Source organism: Bos grunniens, chromosome 1 (genome assembly GCF_055505025.1).
Source record: "Bos grunniens cultivar Pamir isolate PY7600 chromosome 1, Bosgru_T2T1.0, whole genome shotgun sequence".
NCBI lineage: Eukaryota > Metazoa > Chordata > Mammalia > Artiodactyla > Bovidae > Bos > Bos grunniens.
Window position 1 is genome coordinate 86,954,206 of NC_141165.1, and position 16,969 is coordinate 86,971,174.

At 39.0% G+C, this 16,969-nt stretch overlaps 2 protein-coding genes across 5 annotated transcripts in view; one reads left to right on the top strand and one right to left on the bottom strand.

Annotated features, from left to right (window-relative positions):
- The window catches only part of RUBCN (rubicon autophagy regulator), a 62,827-nt gene extending 53,595 nt beyond the window's left edge, over positions 1–9,232 (bottom strand). The window contains exon 1 of one of the 3 annotated variants that reach the window (XM_086401370.1): positions 8,706–9,232. The gene's annotated coding sequence lies outside the window, so the exon portion shown is untranslated. The remainder of the gene's footprint in view (positions 1–8,705) is intronic. The other 2 variants (XM_086401377.1, XM_086401352.1) reach the window with 2 other exon arrangements.
- A 112-nt stretch (positions 9,233–9,344) lies between these two features.
- Positions 9,345–16,969, top strand: part of FYTTD1 (forty-two-three domain containing 1) — a 31,693-nt gene continuing 24,068 nt past the window's right edge. For both annotated transcript variants that reach the window (XR_015164166.1, XM_086401675.1), the window contains exons 1-2: positions 9,345–9,537; positions 13,885–14,013. Coding sequence is in view for 1 of the 2 variants with exons in the window: in XM_086401675.1 (XP_086257801.1) it covers positions 9,432–9,537; positions 13,885–14,013 (235 nt within the window). In the remaining variant the exon portion in view is untranslated. The remainder of the gene's footprint in view (positions 9,538–13,884; positions 14,014–16,969) is intronic.

Sequence of the window (16,969 nt, forward strand, 5' to 3'; positions counted from 1 at the left end):
TGACTTTTAGGAATTTTCAAACTTAAGAAAACTTCTGTGAATTAAAAGGGGAAGAGAATTTTAATGCAAAATGTGCTTTCCAACTTCCATTTATATAAAAAATACTATTTGTTCAAACTTTCTCATATCTTCCTTATAAAGGGTTATACTTTTTAAGAAAGGGGCAGTGTTAGTCATTGGGGTTTCAGAACCTTCTATGTCTACAAATGTATGAACTTCATTTCTTGGCATATGGTATAATCCCAAATTAATGCCACCTGGATTTTAACATATATTTACACGAAAGTCAGCTTTATCAAGAAATTCTAGAGCTAAAATTGTGGTAAAAGTTCTAGAAAATAGGAATTTCCTCATATGTCCCAAACTGGGTTTACACTTTTTTTTTGGTCCACATGGAACAACTCACAGGAACCAGGGGTTGAGCCTGGGCACCTTGCAGTGATAGCACTAGTGACAGCGATAGTGCAGTGATGGTGTAGTGCAGTGATAGTGTAGTGCAGTGACAGTGCAGTGACGGTGACAGTGCAGTGATGGTGGCAGTGCAGTGACGGTGTAGTGCAGTGATGGTGACAGTGCAGTGATGGTGACAGTGCAGTGACAGTGTAGTGCAGTGACAGTGTAGTGCAGTGACGGTGACAGTGCAGTGACGGTGACAGTGCAGTGACAGTGTAGTGCAGTGACAGTGTAGTGCAGTGACGGTGACAGTGCAGTGATGGTGACAGTGCAGTGATGGTGACAGTGCAGTGACAGTGTAGTGCAGTGACGGTGACAGTGCCATTACGGTGACAGTGCAGTGATGGTGTAGTGCAGTGATGGTGTAGTTCAGTGCTAGTGCTAGTGCAGTGATAGTGATAGTGCAGTGACGGTGTAGTGCAGTGACGGTGACAGTGCGGTGACAGTGATAGTGCAGTGACGGTGTAGTGCAGTGATGGTGACAGTGCACTGATGGTGAGAGTGCAGTGATGGTGATAGCAGGGAGGCCCAGCCATTGGACTGCCAGGGAATTCCCTACACTTATGTTCTTTAAAGCAGTCAATTAATAAACGTGACAACCTTTAGCCATGTGCCCACTGCCCAATCCCATCATTTTGCTTTCCCTCACCCCAGGTAGCCATATTCTGAATTCCTTGTTTATAATTCCACTGCTTCTCTTTTTAAATAGTTTCTTTGAATCTATCCATAACATTTTTGTGTTCTAACTTTATAAAAATGATATTAAGCTGTATTTATTCTTTGAGGGCTTTTTCTGCTTAATATTACATTGATAAGATTTGTTTATAACGTGTATCGCTATAGCTCATTGATTTTGACTGCAATATAAGAGTTCATTGTGTGAATGAACTGGTTTATTCATGTTTTCTTCCACTGATAGGCATTTGGTTTGTTTCAAAGTTTTTGCTATTGTAAACAGTGCTGCTATGAATATTCTTTTACATGTCACCTCTTATACATAAGCAAGGGTTTCTCATGGGTACATACCTAGAAGTGAAATTGCCAAGTCATAGAGATATTGTCTGTACTAGCTTTTGTTTTGAGTGATAGGTTTGTAGGTACACAATTTCAAAAATATCTAATTAGTTATGAAGCCATAACTAATTATAATAAATTATTTAAAATAATTAACTAACCAAATGAAAATGGGCCATGCATGGAAAATGATGAGCATATACCATGAACCAAGGATTATGATTAACAAACCTTTATGCATCGCATCTGAGACCCAAATGCAAAAATTCAAATATGCAAGAATATCTAGCATTAGGGTTCAGTAACTGTCACATAAATGTAATGGCCTTATTTCCTGGAGAAGGGAATGGCAACCCACTCCAGTACTCTTGCCTGGAGAGTCCCATGGAAAGAGGAGCCTGGTGGGCTACAGTTCATGGAGTCATAAAGATTAGGACACAACTAAGCAACTAACACCTTACTTAGCAACTGCTTGCTGGGTTAATATTTTAAAGTTCAAAAAATCTGAAGAACTATATTGATCCTGATTAATCTGTTTTAAAGATTACTAGGCAATAACCTCAGATATGCAGATAACACCACCCTTATGGCAGAAAGTGAAGAGGAACCCAAAAGCCTCTTGATGAAAGTGAAAGTGGAGAGTGAAAAAGTTGGCTTAAAGCTCAACATTCAGAAAACGAAGATCATGGCATCTGGCCCCATCACTTCATGGCAAATAGATGGGGAAACAGTGGAAACAGTGTCAAACTGTATTTATTTGGGCTCCGAAATCGCTGCAGATGGTGACTGCAGCCATGAAATTAAAAGACGCTTACTCCTTGGAAGGAAAGTTATGACCAACCTAGATAGCATATTCAAAAGCAGAGACATTACTTTGCCAACAAAGATCCATCTAGTCAAGGCTATGGTTTTTCCAGTGGTCATGTATGGATGTGAGAGTTGGACTGTGAAGAAAGCTGAGCGCCGAAGAATTGATGCTTTTGAACTGTGGTGTTGGAGAAGACTCTTGAGAGTCCCTTGGACTGCAAGGAGATCCAACCAGTCCATCCTAAAGGAGATCAGATCTGGGTGTTCATTGGAAGGACTGATGCTGAAGCTGAAACTTCAATACTTTGGCCACCTCATGTGAAGAGCTGACTCATTGGAAAAGACCCTGATGCTGGGAGGGATTGGGGGCAGGAGGAGAAGGGGACGACAGAGGATGAGATGGCTGGATGGCATCACTGACTCAATGGACATGGGTTTGGGTGAACTCTGGGAGTTAGTGATGGACAGGGAGGCCTGGCGTGCTGCAATTCATGGCAAAGAGTCAGACACGACTGAGCAACTGGACTGAACTGAACTGAACTGAACTGAGGATGCAATTTTTATAGAATGGTAGTTGGCCGTAGAGTACCATTTGTTGTTGTTTGGTCACTAAATTGTGTCCACCTCTTTTGCACTCCCATAGGCTATATAGCCTGCCAGGCTTCTCTGTCCATGGGATGTCCTAGGCAGAAATACCAGAGTTAGTTGCCATTTCCTTCTCCAGGGGATCTTCCTGACCCAAAGATTGAACACGTCTCCACTGGAAGAAAGCAAAATTCACTCAAGAATCATTTATTCAAATAACAGGTTTTTAAAGCTTATTACAGTTACCTATTTGCCAAAAAAATTGGTTTTAAGAAATAGTCTTCTTGAATATATTCAACAAATATCAAAGTCATGAATATTTTATTCTTATTGTATTCACTAAAATTATTCTTAGCATTTTTTTAAATATTCAAAATTTAAAAGCTAAGGGATGTTGTCTACTTGCCAAGTCTAAAGCAATTTGAGCATCAAAATGAGTTAATTCATGATATGTGTACATATCTACATTCTTTTCAAAGGTAAGCAGAACCCTTACACTCTGCACCCCTTTCCTTTTCAAAAGAGTTACTGAACATGAGATGAGTCTGTGAACTTCTTTGGAACTTATATGTATATATAAGTAAGTATGCAAATAGATAAATAAATAGAAAAAGGAAGGAAGAAAGGGATGTAAAAGCTCTTTTCACCACTGAATGTCAGCTTATGAATGTGGAGGAATGACAGTGAGAACATTATTGTTTTGTAGCCACCATCATAATAATTGATTCAGGCAAGAATCATCAATGGATGCTAAAGCTGTTAGTAAAATTTGTTCTGAAACAGATTATTTACACAGTCGCAAACCATCTCCTCAAAGATTACTTATTCATTGTATATAGGGGGAAAAGAGTATCTTCACAATGAAGAAATGTGGCAGATATCACCTTAACCAAGTGACCAAAGATCACCAATAAGAAAATAACATCATGTGTCTCCTGATGTTAAGTACTGAGAAGGACCCAACATCATCTATGTATTAATAGTATTTCTTACAAGAGTGAATAACCAAATCTAATCATACGGTGGCAATAAGAAAACGAAACTGAAGGAAAATCTTTGCACTGATTACCTTCAACCTTCAAAAACGTAAATATCATAAAAGACTAAGAAAGGCTGATAAACTTTTTCTGATGGAAGGAGATAGAAGATAGAATTATCCTTGTTATAAAGGATAATTATTTATTAGGATAATTGGCAAAATTTAGAATATGGACTATAGTCAGAGAATAGAATTGCATCAATGTTAAGTTTCTTGAATTTGATCATTTTGGCATGGTTTTATAAAAGAATATCCTTAGATATACATTCTGTAGTGTCATGTTGTCTACAGCTTACTGAGATTTCTTGGACTACCAATTTATCTATTGAGGAAACTGAAGAAATATTTTTTAAAATAAACAATCTTTACGTAACTAAGGGGGAATTGTGTGATTTATGTAAATTTGTGTAGCTTCAGAAAGTTCCACAGTTAGTCATTCAGTGAACTGACCTAGAATCTTTGGTTGAAAGAACCCCTGTCCTGCCCAGAGAAGACAAGGCCTAATAAGGAGAAGGCTACAGCTCCAACCCCTGAGTGCAGGAAGAATTCCCCTTCAAGTTCCCCTATCTATCCAAGCAGGTTACCTAGTCAGAGAAAACTGATGCCCAGGGAACTGGAGACTAGTAATTTCTCCAGCCACGCCTGCTATCCTGCCTGTCCTGTTCTCGGCTGTAACGCTGTACTGTGTAGCAGAGTGTCTTGCCCAGAGTAGGGACTCAAATTCTGAATAAATGAATGAATAAATCTGAGATTAAAAGGCAGAAGACTAGAACAGCTAGAAACACTTAGAACAAAAGAAAAGGGCAATACAAAAGAGAAAAAGGAAGCTGTGCCAAGGTGGCAAAGAAAAGGTACTGCAGCGGAAAAGAAAAGGAAAACCATACTGTACATACAAGAGCTTAAGGGAGTTGTGTGCATGCTAAGTTGCTTCATCATGTCTGACTCTTTGCCACCCTGTGGACTGTAACTTGTCAGGCTCCTCTGTCCATGGGATTCTCTAGGCAAAATACCATGGTTGCCATGCCCTCCTCCAGGGGATCTCCCCCATCCAGGGATCGAATCCATGTCTCTTGTGTCTCCTGCATTGGCAGGCAGGTTCTTTACCACTAGCACCACCTGGGAAGCCCCACGGAGTTAGGTATAATATTAATAGTCATACCTAACTGATACATACTTAATACATACTGTATCTACATAGAATACAAACTATATCTATTAACAGTTCCCTTATTTCAGTATAATACAAATTACATCAACATATGAATTCTAAAGAGAAGGAAATGGTAACCCATTCCAGTATTCTTGCCTGGAGAATCTTGTGGACAGAGGAGCCTGGAGGGCTGCTGTCCATAGGGTTGCACAGAGTCGGACACGACTGAAGCGACTTAGCATGCATGCATGCATTGGAGAAGGAAATGGCAACCCACTCCAGTATTCTTGCCTGGAGAATCTTATGGACAGAGGAGCCTAGAGGGCTGCTGTCCATAGGGTCGCACAGAGTTACAGGGACTTCCCTGATATGAAGTTGTGGCTCAGACGGTAAAGCATCTGCCTGCAATGCAGGAGACCCGGATTCGATCCCTGGGTAAGGAAGATCCTGTGGAGAAGGAAATGGCAACCCACTCCCGTATTCTTGCCTAGAAAATCCCATGTATGGAGGAGCGTGGTAGGCTACAATTCATGAGGTCGAAAAGAGTTGGACACAACTGAGCGACTTCACTTTCACTTTCCTGGTAATCCAGTGGTTAAGAAGCTGCCTGAGAAGGCAGGGGACATAGGTTCAATCTCTGGTCTGAGATCCCACGTGCCATGGAGCAACTAAGCCCAAGCACCACAACTATTGAGCCCCACACCTAGATCCTGTGTTCCACAAGAAGAGAAGCCACCACAATGAGAGGCCAGTGCCCCACCACTAAGAGTAGCCTCCACTTGCAGCAACTAGAGAAAGCCCGCATGCAGCACTGAAGACTCAGTGCAGCCAAAATAAAGATTTTTTTTTTTAAAGGATAATACACAATGACCATGTAGGTTTATCCTAGAAATGCAAGGATGGTTTAACATTTGAAAAGCAGCCAATATAATTTGCCATATTAATAAACTTAGAAAAACCATTTGGTTATCTCAGATGCAGAAAAAGCACTAGATAAAATTCACCATTCACTTATAACTAAAACTCTCAGCAAACCAGGAGTAGAAGGGAACTTCTTCAACCTGATAAAGGGCATCAACAAGAACAAAAAAATCTAACGTCATACTTAATGGTGAAAGACTGAATGCTTTCCCCTTGGTGTTGGGAACGAGTCAAAGATGTCCACTTTCTCCATTGTTATTTAACATGGTACTAGAGTCCCCAGTCAGTGTAATAATGCAAGAAAGATAATAAAAAGCATACAGATTGGAAACAATTATGCCGAGTGAATGATCTAGATATAAAAAAGAGTTTATACTGTGTGATTCCACTTATATAAAATTCTAAAAATGCAAATTAATCTTTAGTGACAGAAAACATATCAGTGGTTGCTTAGGTAGAGGTTGGGGGGAGGGATTACCAAGGAGCACAGGAAATCTTTGGGAGATGATAGATAAATTTATTATCCTGATTATGGTGGTATTTTCACAGGTATGTATTTCACACGTCTACAAACTGCACACTTTAAATATATCTTTTATTGTCTGTCAGTTATACCTCAATAAAGTTGAAAAAAGGAGGGGACTTAAAATATATATCAAACTAATAAAACTGAGTTAAATATATGAGTTGTGCTTACCTTTGAAGAGAATATAGATCTCTATGCACATTGTGAAAAGAGAGCTAGCACATGTTAATAGGTATGGTGTTGTTAAGGTTGCCAGATTAGCAAATAAAAATATAAGACTCCTTGTTAAATTTTAATTTCAGATAAACAACAAATAATTGCTTAATATAAATATATCCTAAATATTACTGCAATATTTTGTGGTAAAAAAAATTGCTGTTTATCTGAAACCTGGAACAAAACTGATACTAAACAATTATTGATTGTTTACCTGAAAATCAGATTTCACTGGTTCTGTATTTTGTCTGGCAAGCCTAGACATTGTCTTATCTACACTGTATGAAATTAAGCCTCCAAAAGGGGCAGTTGCTTGAATTCTGTTTATTTTGACTCAGGTCTGAAGACTTAACTGCTGAACTGAAGACAAACGCTGTCTGCTCAGTGTCCAGCACATGCTGAGAAAATGTTCACAGTACACGCTCAGAAAATGTTTTTTTCTTTGCAAGCTACATGAAGATAGGGACAACATCTGTCTTGCTCAGCATTTTACCCTCGGGCCTATTATAATGCCACTGCTCAATGAATATATGATTAAATGAACATCTGCCCCTTGTGCCCCAGCAAATTGCAGGGTTGACCTTTTATCTCCAGCCCTGTAACGGGCTGGTCAACTTCTTGGACGTGCACCGGTTTTGCTTTCTTGGCTTTTCTTCCTCCTCTCTGTTGCTGTGTATGTCTCAGGTTGCTGTTTTGTTTTGTATGGCTTTGTGTGTGGCTGATCTACCCTTAACTACAATGCCTCTCGTCTCCTTGTTTTTCCCTTTGGAATAGGGGTGATTGCTCTGAGACTCTGAAACCCTCAGCCCTTGGAGAAACACAACAGCTAGAATTGCTTCATGAAACCCCAGAGCATGTTCCCTTTTAGAACTAAAGAGATTTGGTATGGGGCTTCAGTTTGGAGGAGAAGACCAGGATAAAAGGGAATCTTTATAAATTGGTGTGGGAAGAATTTTACACATTTGAGACTTTTATTTTCTGTCCTGTATTGCCTGAAATACAAAATGTATTCATACTCTAAATACATTAATTTTCTTCCATAAAATTAAGAAATCAATCCAGTGTTCCTCCCTGTAGTTTGCTCCTACCAATAAGTAGTGATTGCAGAAGTTATTTCTAGTGAGAGAAGGATAGTATGTAGAAAAATGTCTTGTGTTTAGAATATTTTAGAACTGTAAGGAATCTTAGAGATAATAAAGATTAACATATATTAAGTATAACTACTTCTTGTTTTGAAGATGATTATGAAGCCCAGACACTCTCCCAAGTTCACAAGGTGAATGACTGAAGTGAGTGAAAACATTCAATAAAACCTAGGCTCTCTTGTACTTCTCTACAATACAGTTGCCTAGTTCTTAGCAGTTGGGAAAGAGGTGGTAGCTGCAGAGTAGAACAGTAGTAATATCAAGCACATTGTGCTAGGAGCATACATGTTATTCTCCTTGACGTGCTGAATATTGTTCTTGGATCTTTTTGAGTCCAAACCTTCCTCCACCATTTAAGTTTCTTGTATCCCTTCATAGGTGTGTCTTCACCTGATTCACTCTACTCTTATGGTTGTATTTTTTGTCTTGGGGAAAAATAAGTAAGGCTATTGTGGGTTTGAGACACTTTAGATCACTGGTTGGTTTCTATGCAAAGAGAAATTTTAGGAAGTGCAGAGGGGGAAGGTGGCAGAGATTTCTAAATGAACAGAATACCTGTCCCTGATTTTTTTCTTACATGCAAATGTGTTACATAGTTTAAGCTGCAATGAGGATGATATAACTTAAATGCTTCCACACAAGCGCAGTTACTTTGGAGGAGGAGAAGGAGGTAAGAAGAGAGGGAATATCACGTTTTGTAAATAGGAAAAAAAAAGTTCTTATGCAGAAGTTAATCAAATATTAAGAAGTTTTCCCACAGGGATGATTAGAAAGAAATCGAATCCCCCTATCAATTTCCAACGCAAGTGAATTAGAGAAAAATGCAGCCAAATAAGCAGAGGTACTTACCCCTCTTCCAAAGGAAGGTGAGGTTTTAAGGTAGCTAGTACCGTGAAAAATGTTTTGAGTGTGCCGGCTGAGAAGTGGTACAGAGACGGGGAACGTTAGCATATACTTTTATTAGTATGGTGACGCAAGGATTATCAGTGCAGGCTTTGCTTTGCGTCCAGACGTGGCGATTCCGCATGCTGCAGGTGGAGGAGCTGACCAGGGAGAGGGGAGCTGAGGCACAGTTCTGCAATCCACGCTCGTAGGGTCGGCCCTGCCTCTGCGGCTGCATTGCAGTGGGCTGTGAAAGGTTCGTGTGTACCAAAGCTTACGGGGCCTTTCTGTAGCAGAGGGGACTCGAAGGGCACGGAGGAACATGATCTCACTTTAGGCATGTGATTCTGAGGTGTTCACGGTCCAGCATAATTCCGGCAGAAAGGCGAACTGCTAAAACGGTGGCTCTCACTAGCAGCCAGAGCGGCGGGTGAAATGTTTTCTCCTGTCCAGCAAGGGGCGCTAGGACCCAGTCCCTGAAAGGGGGTGGGGCCACTCTCGCAGGCCGCTCGTCTCTATGGTCCCCACCTCCCTCGCCGTCAGACGCGCGTGGGGGGAGGAGGGGGGGGCACGGACTCCGTCAGCACGCGTGCGCGCTCTCGCGGTGCGGATAGTCTGCGTGCGTGAGTGGGAGGTGGCAGGCCTCAGCCTCTGGCCTTCTCGTCTGACTGTTCCAGCTCGACGTCTCCAGCCATGAACCGGTTTAGTACCCGGTTAATGGGAGCCACCGCAACCCCGCCGCCTGCGCCGCCGAAAGCCCGCAGCAATGAAAACCTGGACAAAATTGATATGTCTTTGGGTGAGGAGCCGAGTCGGACCGAGTTGGAGTGGGAGGAGGTGTGGGTGGAACCAAATACCGTGGTTTGTGGGGGAAGGGGCGGTTGGGTGCTGGAGTTTTCTTGCGGGTGGGCGGAACCAAGCGAGGGCCGGTGGGGACGTGGGGGCGGGGGAGAGCTCGCAGGTGTCGGGGTCAAGTCGGAGGGCCTCGGGGATCCCCTCGGCCGGACTGTATCTGAGGGGGCGGAGGGCGCTTTGGGTTGGGACTTTGGGGGGGATCTAGGAGTGCGGACCCTCTTTCCTCTCGAAGGGCGCCACCACACGGGTGACCCCGGCTCTTTGTGAGGAAAACTCCGCGCGTTTCACCTCAGGCGTGTTCGGTGTGGGCGTTATCGAGGGAGCTAGGGCACGGATCGGACGGAGCCAACCTTTCTAAGGAAAGCTCTTCGAGAGCCGGGCTGGTTCGGTTAAATCCGTGGTTCCAGGGAAGGGCTAGTTGGACGTTTTGCGCGCTTGGGCCTGTGCCTGGCGCCGCGCAGAAGCGTCAAGAAGCCCCTAGAGTTGGCCATTTCTGACGGGCAGCAGACGGCAAGGCCACCGCGGGGCGCTTGACAGAAAAGATACTTAGAGAGGACTTCATGGAATGGTGGTGTATTAGGTGCTGCCCAGAAAAGCACTTTCTCCTCATCCAGTCCTTCAAGTTAGCAAATTAGAACAAAACGAAGCGAAAAGCGAAGGATGGTTTATGTGGATTGATAGGAAGACAAGTAAAGCATAGGACCTAGAAGAGTTGGAGTGGTTTGGTGACAACTAGGTAAAAAGCAGGAAGATGGGCGATTCAGTTAAAAATTCAGACCCAGCACCACGGAGGCACTAGTCTGTTTGGCTTGGTTGGTTTAAAAGTAATGCTGTTTTTATCGGGATTTAGGTTATGACATTAGATATGGTTAGCTCTGGCTGAGGCCTACAAGTTTTCGGATATTTAAAAAGTTCTGGGGACATATAGAGGGGCTTCCCTGGTACCTCAACTGGTGAAGAATCCACCTGCAATGCAGGAGACCCCGGTTCGATTCCTGGGTCGGGAAGATTCCCTGGAGAAGGGATAGGCTACCCACTTCAGTATCATTGGGCTTCCTGGGTTTGATCCCTGGGTTGGGAAGATTCCCCTGGAGGAGGGCATGGCAACCCATTCCAGTATTCTTGCCTGGAGAATCCTCATGGACAGAGGAGCTTGGCGGGATACTGTCCATGGGGTTGCAAAGAGTTGGACACGACTTAGCAGCTGACTAATAAGCACAGCACAGGGCATATAGAAGTGTAACTTTTCCAAGGATGATATTTTTCATTTTTGTTGTGTTTCTTTTTTTTTTTGCAAGATTTTTAGTCATTAAGAACTCTTGCTTTCTGTTGTTGCCATAAGTTAGAACCCAAGACATGAATTAAGCAGATCATCAGAAGATCATAGTTTTGCAAAGACATGAGGCATCTTTTGAACTAAGGCCAAGAAAAAGTATAGTAAATATTTATTGAGTGCTTACTACCTGCCAGGCACTGGACTAAGCATTTTTATATGTGTTAAATTATCCCAGTGATAACCCTATAAGGTATATAACTGCTTGTAAAGAGCATGGAATCTGGAATCCCAAACTGTCTCAGTTCAAATCCTGTCTCTGCCGCTTATTAGCCATTTGATCTTGGGCAAATTGCTTCTTAGTGCCTCATCTGTAAAAAGGTGAGGCCCTACCTCAGAGGGTTGCTGTAAGTGTTAAAAAGTCAATAAGCATGGATAAACTGCTCAGAACTGTACCTGGTACACCGTAAGCACCATATTTACAAACACACACACACTGTATAAGCCATTGTTATTTCTGTTTTACAAAACCTGAGGCATAGAGAAATTAAGTAACTTTGCCCAAGTTGTACAGCAAGTTAATGATGGAATCAGTATTTCAGAGCACCATGATATAGATGTAGAAAGTGTTAAACGTGTGTTTTCTAACCAATACATTTCTTAAGTTTCTGAGTTTTTTTGTATGCATTTTCCTTTGGTAATTAGGGTGTTCAAGTGAAGAAAACTGAGGGATAATTCTCTTTGAAGGTAGAGATGAAGTGCAGTAGATAGCTAAACTAGAACTTGGTCTCTCTATTCTCTTAAGAACATACAGCATTCTGTCAGGTGCCTTTTTTTTTTTTTAAGTGAATTTCATGTAGATGTGATGAAGAGACAGATATTTTAAGTAATTATTATGTTTTGTGAATATCCCACTTTATCCCTGATAAAATGAATATCCCATTTTATCAGGCTTGCATAGGTTTTAGAATTTAATTTTTTGTTTTATTTCTAACTGTGGCTCTTTCGGGTTTATGTGACTATTCATATAGAATTATCTACCAAGGTTATTAGTAGTTGACCTCATTGTGACTCAGTTTCTTAATTTGAAAATGGGGATTAAAATAGTTACTTCATGGAATTATTGTGAGAATTGAATGAATGCATGCTTTAAGAACCATCTTATTAGTACTCAGTTACTATCTCTCCTTGATTAGGAGAAAACCATTTTCTTCTTTAGATTAGAAGACTCTTCTGTGTCATTGTAGCTCCATTTAACTTGAGGATTTAGGTAATAAAATGCTTAAATATAAAACATAATTTTATATTTGATATGCTTTGCTACTTTTAATTTTTAGTTTTACTCTGTAATGCCCTATTTTTAAATCAACCTAATTAGGCAGATTTATACTCTACTGTTTCTTGTTTTATGGTTTCCAGACCAAATTAATTTTGGAGGGGGAATACTCTCCTGAACTCTGAGATTTCAGACTTTTGGTGAAGACTAAGTAGCACCTTGTTAAAAGAACGTAGTGCTTCGAAAGTAGTGGCTTTCTAACTATATTTTCTTTCTGCTTACTGGGAATTTAACATGTTCATGCCTCTGAGATTTGTGAAATCTTTGTATTTTATAAAAACTGTTTTTGAGTCCCTTTAACTTTGATGAATTTTTCTGTAGCTGAAAGATTTATCTCTTCTTGAGGAGATTTGAATTATTTTATATGACTATTTGTTTGAATGTGATTTAAAGTCTTAAATGTGAAAGACGGGTGAGATAGAGTAGTGCTATATGAGAAAAGATCCCTGTATATCTTTCTTTGACTTTAGAAAAGATTATGGTCATATTGATACAGTTGTTAAATTATTTGTATTTAGAGCAGTTTGGAAAAAAATAACTGAGGTTTGTTAGTTTCATTAATTTTATTTAGAAGTGTTGACAGTGTTCAGTTTATTTGGTTTATTTGCTGTAGTTTCAATTCAGAATTGGAGTTGGAACTTCAGAGAAATTGTTTGAATATTTTTAAATAGGTATTTTTTGTCTGCTAGTAATCTCCTTTTAACATATGTAAATAGGATCTGGAGTACATTTAGTTTCCTGATCTTCACATTGTTCTTTTTTGATATTAGAGCAGTGTGTTGTTTGTGAATTACCTTGGGACAGTTTGAAAGTGTTTTTGGAGATAATGAGACTTAGAACAGTGCAGAGGGAATTCCCTAGAGGTTCAGTGGTTAGGATTCCAAGCTTCCACTTGGGTCACGGTTTCCATCCCTAGTCCAGGAATTAGATCCCACAATCCCATGTGCCCCTTGGCATGACCAAAAAAAAAAAAGAGAGAACTGTGTAGAAAGAAAAATAGATAACCCTGAATTGCTGTGCTAAACAAGCAAAGAACGAGTAGTGTTTTCTTTTTGTACTGTACAAAAAGTACTTGTTTACTTGTTTGGTACTTGTTTACTTATATGTACTTGTTTACTTATATGTCTTTTATGTTCATTATTTACATGTCTGTTTCGTTCACTAATTTTAAATTTATTGAGAGTAGTCATATTTTACTTTTGTTTGTTTCTATTACGGCACAGCCTGCCACATATATTCATCGCACCATAATATATACTCAGTAAAGATTTGCTAACTTGAGATGAACTTAGAAATTTGGTTTATAGATGATTTATTATTTGACTGCCAATGGTTTTATTGAAAGTTGGTCATCTTTAAAACTGAAGACTTCTGTGTTTATAGAAGATAAATACAGATAATTTTTGTAAACAGGTTTTGCTTATTTACATTCATTAGGAAAAGAAATACTGTGAATAATAGAAATTTGACTTCAGCTTTTCCTATGAAACTTTCCTTCACTGCTCCAAACATATTGGCTGATTTGAGCTTTTATGTTCTTAGGATTATTATCCTTTTAAGGAAGTGCTTCCAAAGTAGAAAAGTAGTTAGGGACATAGGAAATCTGTCAACTAGAAAATGAGACTGAGTAATTGAGTCATTAAGTTAAAATGAAGATAATCATCACATTTTGTCTATCACAGATGATATCATCAAGTTGAATCGAAAGGAAGGAAAGAAGCAGAATTTCCCGAGATTAAATAGAAGACTTCAGCAAAGTAGTGCCAGGCAATTCAGGATGAGAGTAAGATGGGGTATTCAACAGAATTCTGGTAAGTTTTGCAAGTAAGCTTTAATAAAATGCCAATTATTTATGGGTTCATAGTATACTATCTTTGATACATACTTAAAACATGGAGGAAATACATCAGTGATTTATGTTTTTCCTTCTCTCAGTGTTTTGTTTTATCTTACAATCTGGTAGCAATTCAGGTTTCCTTAAATAGGTGATTAACCGTGTGTCTTAAAAACATTAAGTCATTTTAAAGTAACCTCAGTATATAAAGTCTTTGTTATTTTTAGGGATATAGATTTGTAAAGGATCTTACATACCATAAAGTCTCAGTCTTCTTTGCAGTTAGATGTTAGTTTGTCTGATGGATGACTGTGTAACTCTAGCTTAAATACATTCAGTGGGAGAACGTACCACCTCACAAGATAACTTATTCCATTATTGGAGACACACTGTTTACTAGAAGATTCTCTTAATTTGAATTAAATCATGCCTTCCTGTTAATTCTATAGAGTTATAGGAAACAAATTATCTTTCTTATATGAAAACCTTTTAAATACATGGAGACTGCTATTTTGCATAGAAAATTATTTCTACGTTACTTATCTTATGCAGGATCTTTAACATTTGTTAAATTCTCCAAAGGTAACACAGAATTGAATGCTTTAGATGTGGTCTATTATTTTGGAACTCTACATATACAGTTATTTTTAGTAATCTAGAAGCTTATTTATTTATAACATCTTGTTCCAAAATGGACTTACGGTTGTAAGGGAATACTATTAATTATATGTGACTCATTAACTTTTTTAGCAGTTACATCAGCATTTCAGAATAAACATTTGTTCAGATTTTTAAAACTCAAGATCTTTTTTACACATGTGAAAAAATGTTTGATAAACTAATTCCTAAGGTGATTTTTGTCCTATATGTTAAAAAATGTAACAAGTAATCTCCAGTAGATTGAACATAATTAATCCTACGTTTAATTTAACAGCTGATATGCCAACATATCCTCAACATATACCTATAACTAAAATTAGACTGTACAGAAAAATTTATTCTTCCCTAATAATTTTCTTGGATAGCTGGACTCAAGAGAATAAATCTTGTGACAGGTATTTAGCTATAGAAAATTAATATTTAATTCCAGTGATTTATATTTCAAGATTTCTTATGTTACTCAACATACCATATTTAAATATGATTTATATTAAAATAATTTTAGAGTTCATAGAAGCCAGAAATACATTTGTTTATGCTAATCATTTGTTAAATACCTGATAAATGCTCTGAACTGACCAGCTTGTTGGGGTTTGTAAAGATGCAGTCTTTTACTTCAGGGAGCTTCAGGTGACAGATAAGGTGAAAAACACTTGAGAAATATCATAAGAGAAATTCTGATAGTACTATAGGATTTTAGATAGGCATTTTGTGCTAAGATAATCGGTGGTAATTTAATCAATAAGGTGAAATAGGATCTTGTTCATGAAGGATCAGAAAAGCTTTCCTTTTACAGAGATTATGATCTCAGCGTTGAGCTAAAGATCTGCAAGTGCCTTAGGATCTTTTAAGATTGAATTTGCGCTTGTATATTCTTCACTTCCATGTGACAGGGCCTAAAATAGAACAGCTGCTCCTGTCACTGAATGTTCAGAGAGAGATGGGATTTTCTTAAGCTCTGATTGGTTTGGATAAGTTCAGATTTCCACATTGTAATGTCAGTGAGAATGTTAGCTTGAGGTAACAGAATAAGCAGAGAGCCCTTAGCAAATAATCATTTATTTTTGATGACTGAACACATAAGAGAATAAAGTTTTCCCAATTCTATTCCTGAAATGTAATTTAGTCCCTCAATGCATATTTGTACAAACAACCTAAATGTTCTTCAGGGATGGAATACTATGCAACAGCGATTATCAAAGTGTTGTCCAGAGATCCTAGGGAATCCCCAGGACTCAAGGGGTGTAAACAGTCAAAGTTATTTCTATAATAATAGTAAGACATTAATTGTTTCAGTCTTATTCTCTCATGAATGTACAGTGGACTTTTCCAAAATCTACACAGCATGTGATCAAACAGATTGGATGCAGAAACAGAAAATTTCCTATTAAGCCATACAGTAAAAAGATTTGCAAAAATGCAAATCAGTGCTTCTCTTTTTATTAAATATTTTTGTTTAGGAAAATAATAGTTGTTTTTCGTTAAAAAATGTTTTTTGCCCTACATTTAGTGAACTTTAAAATAGCATCGTTATTAAATGTTTTAGTTTTCGTTTGTAGTATGGCTTGTTGTTATTTTTAGTCCCTAAGAGTTTTGCAACTCCATGGACTATATCCCACCAAGCTCCTCTGTCCATGGGAGTTCCCAGGCGAGAATACTAGAGCCGTTTGCCATTTCCTTTTCCAGGCTGTCTTCCAGACCCATGGATTGAGCCCTTATCTCCTGCATTGGCAGGCGGATTCTTTACCACTGAGCCAACAGCATACCACCCTTATAGTATGCTAAATATCAGTAAACATAAACTCATGAAAAGAAAAGCTCTTTGGGGTCCTCAGTAATTTTTTAAGAGTATGAAGAGGTCCTGAGACCAAAAAGGTTGAGAATGCTGTCTCTTTTAGATGCAGAAGAGGCAGGGAGAAGTTTGTGTGCTGATTTGAAAAGGAGCCAGTAATACGATTGCATACACTTTGTGATACGATATTTTCTAGAAAATCCCTCAAGTCTTCGTGTAAGTGATCTGACTGCAGAAATTAAGCAACTGGATGTGTCTGTGAAAGAAATTCATGAAGGAATTGGGCTGTAGATTCAAAAGAAAGATGAAAATTCCTATGTCTAGTTTTCATTCTCAACATTAGTTGAACCTGTGGAGCTTTATAAATTAGACTTATAGTCTGGCTGCACTCCATTGCTACTGAACCAGAATCTGCAGAAGTATGATCTGGGTATTTTTAAAGTTCCATATGTCCCTCTAACACATGACTAGTGTTCAACTG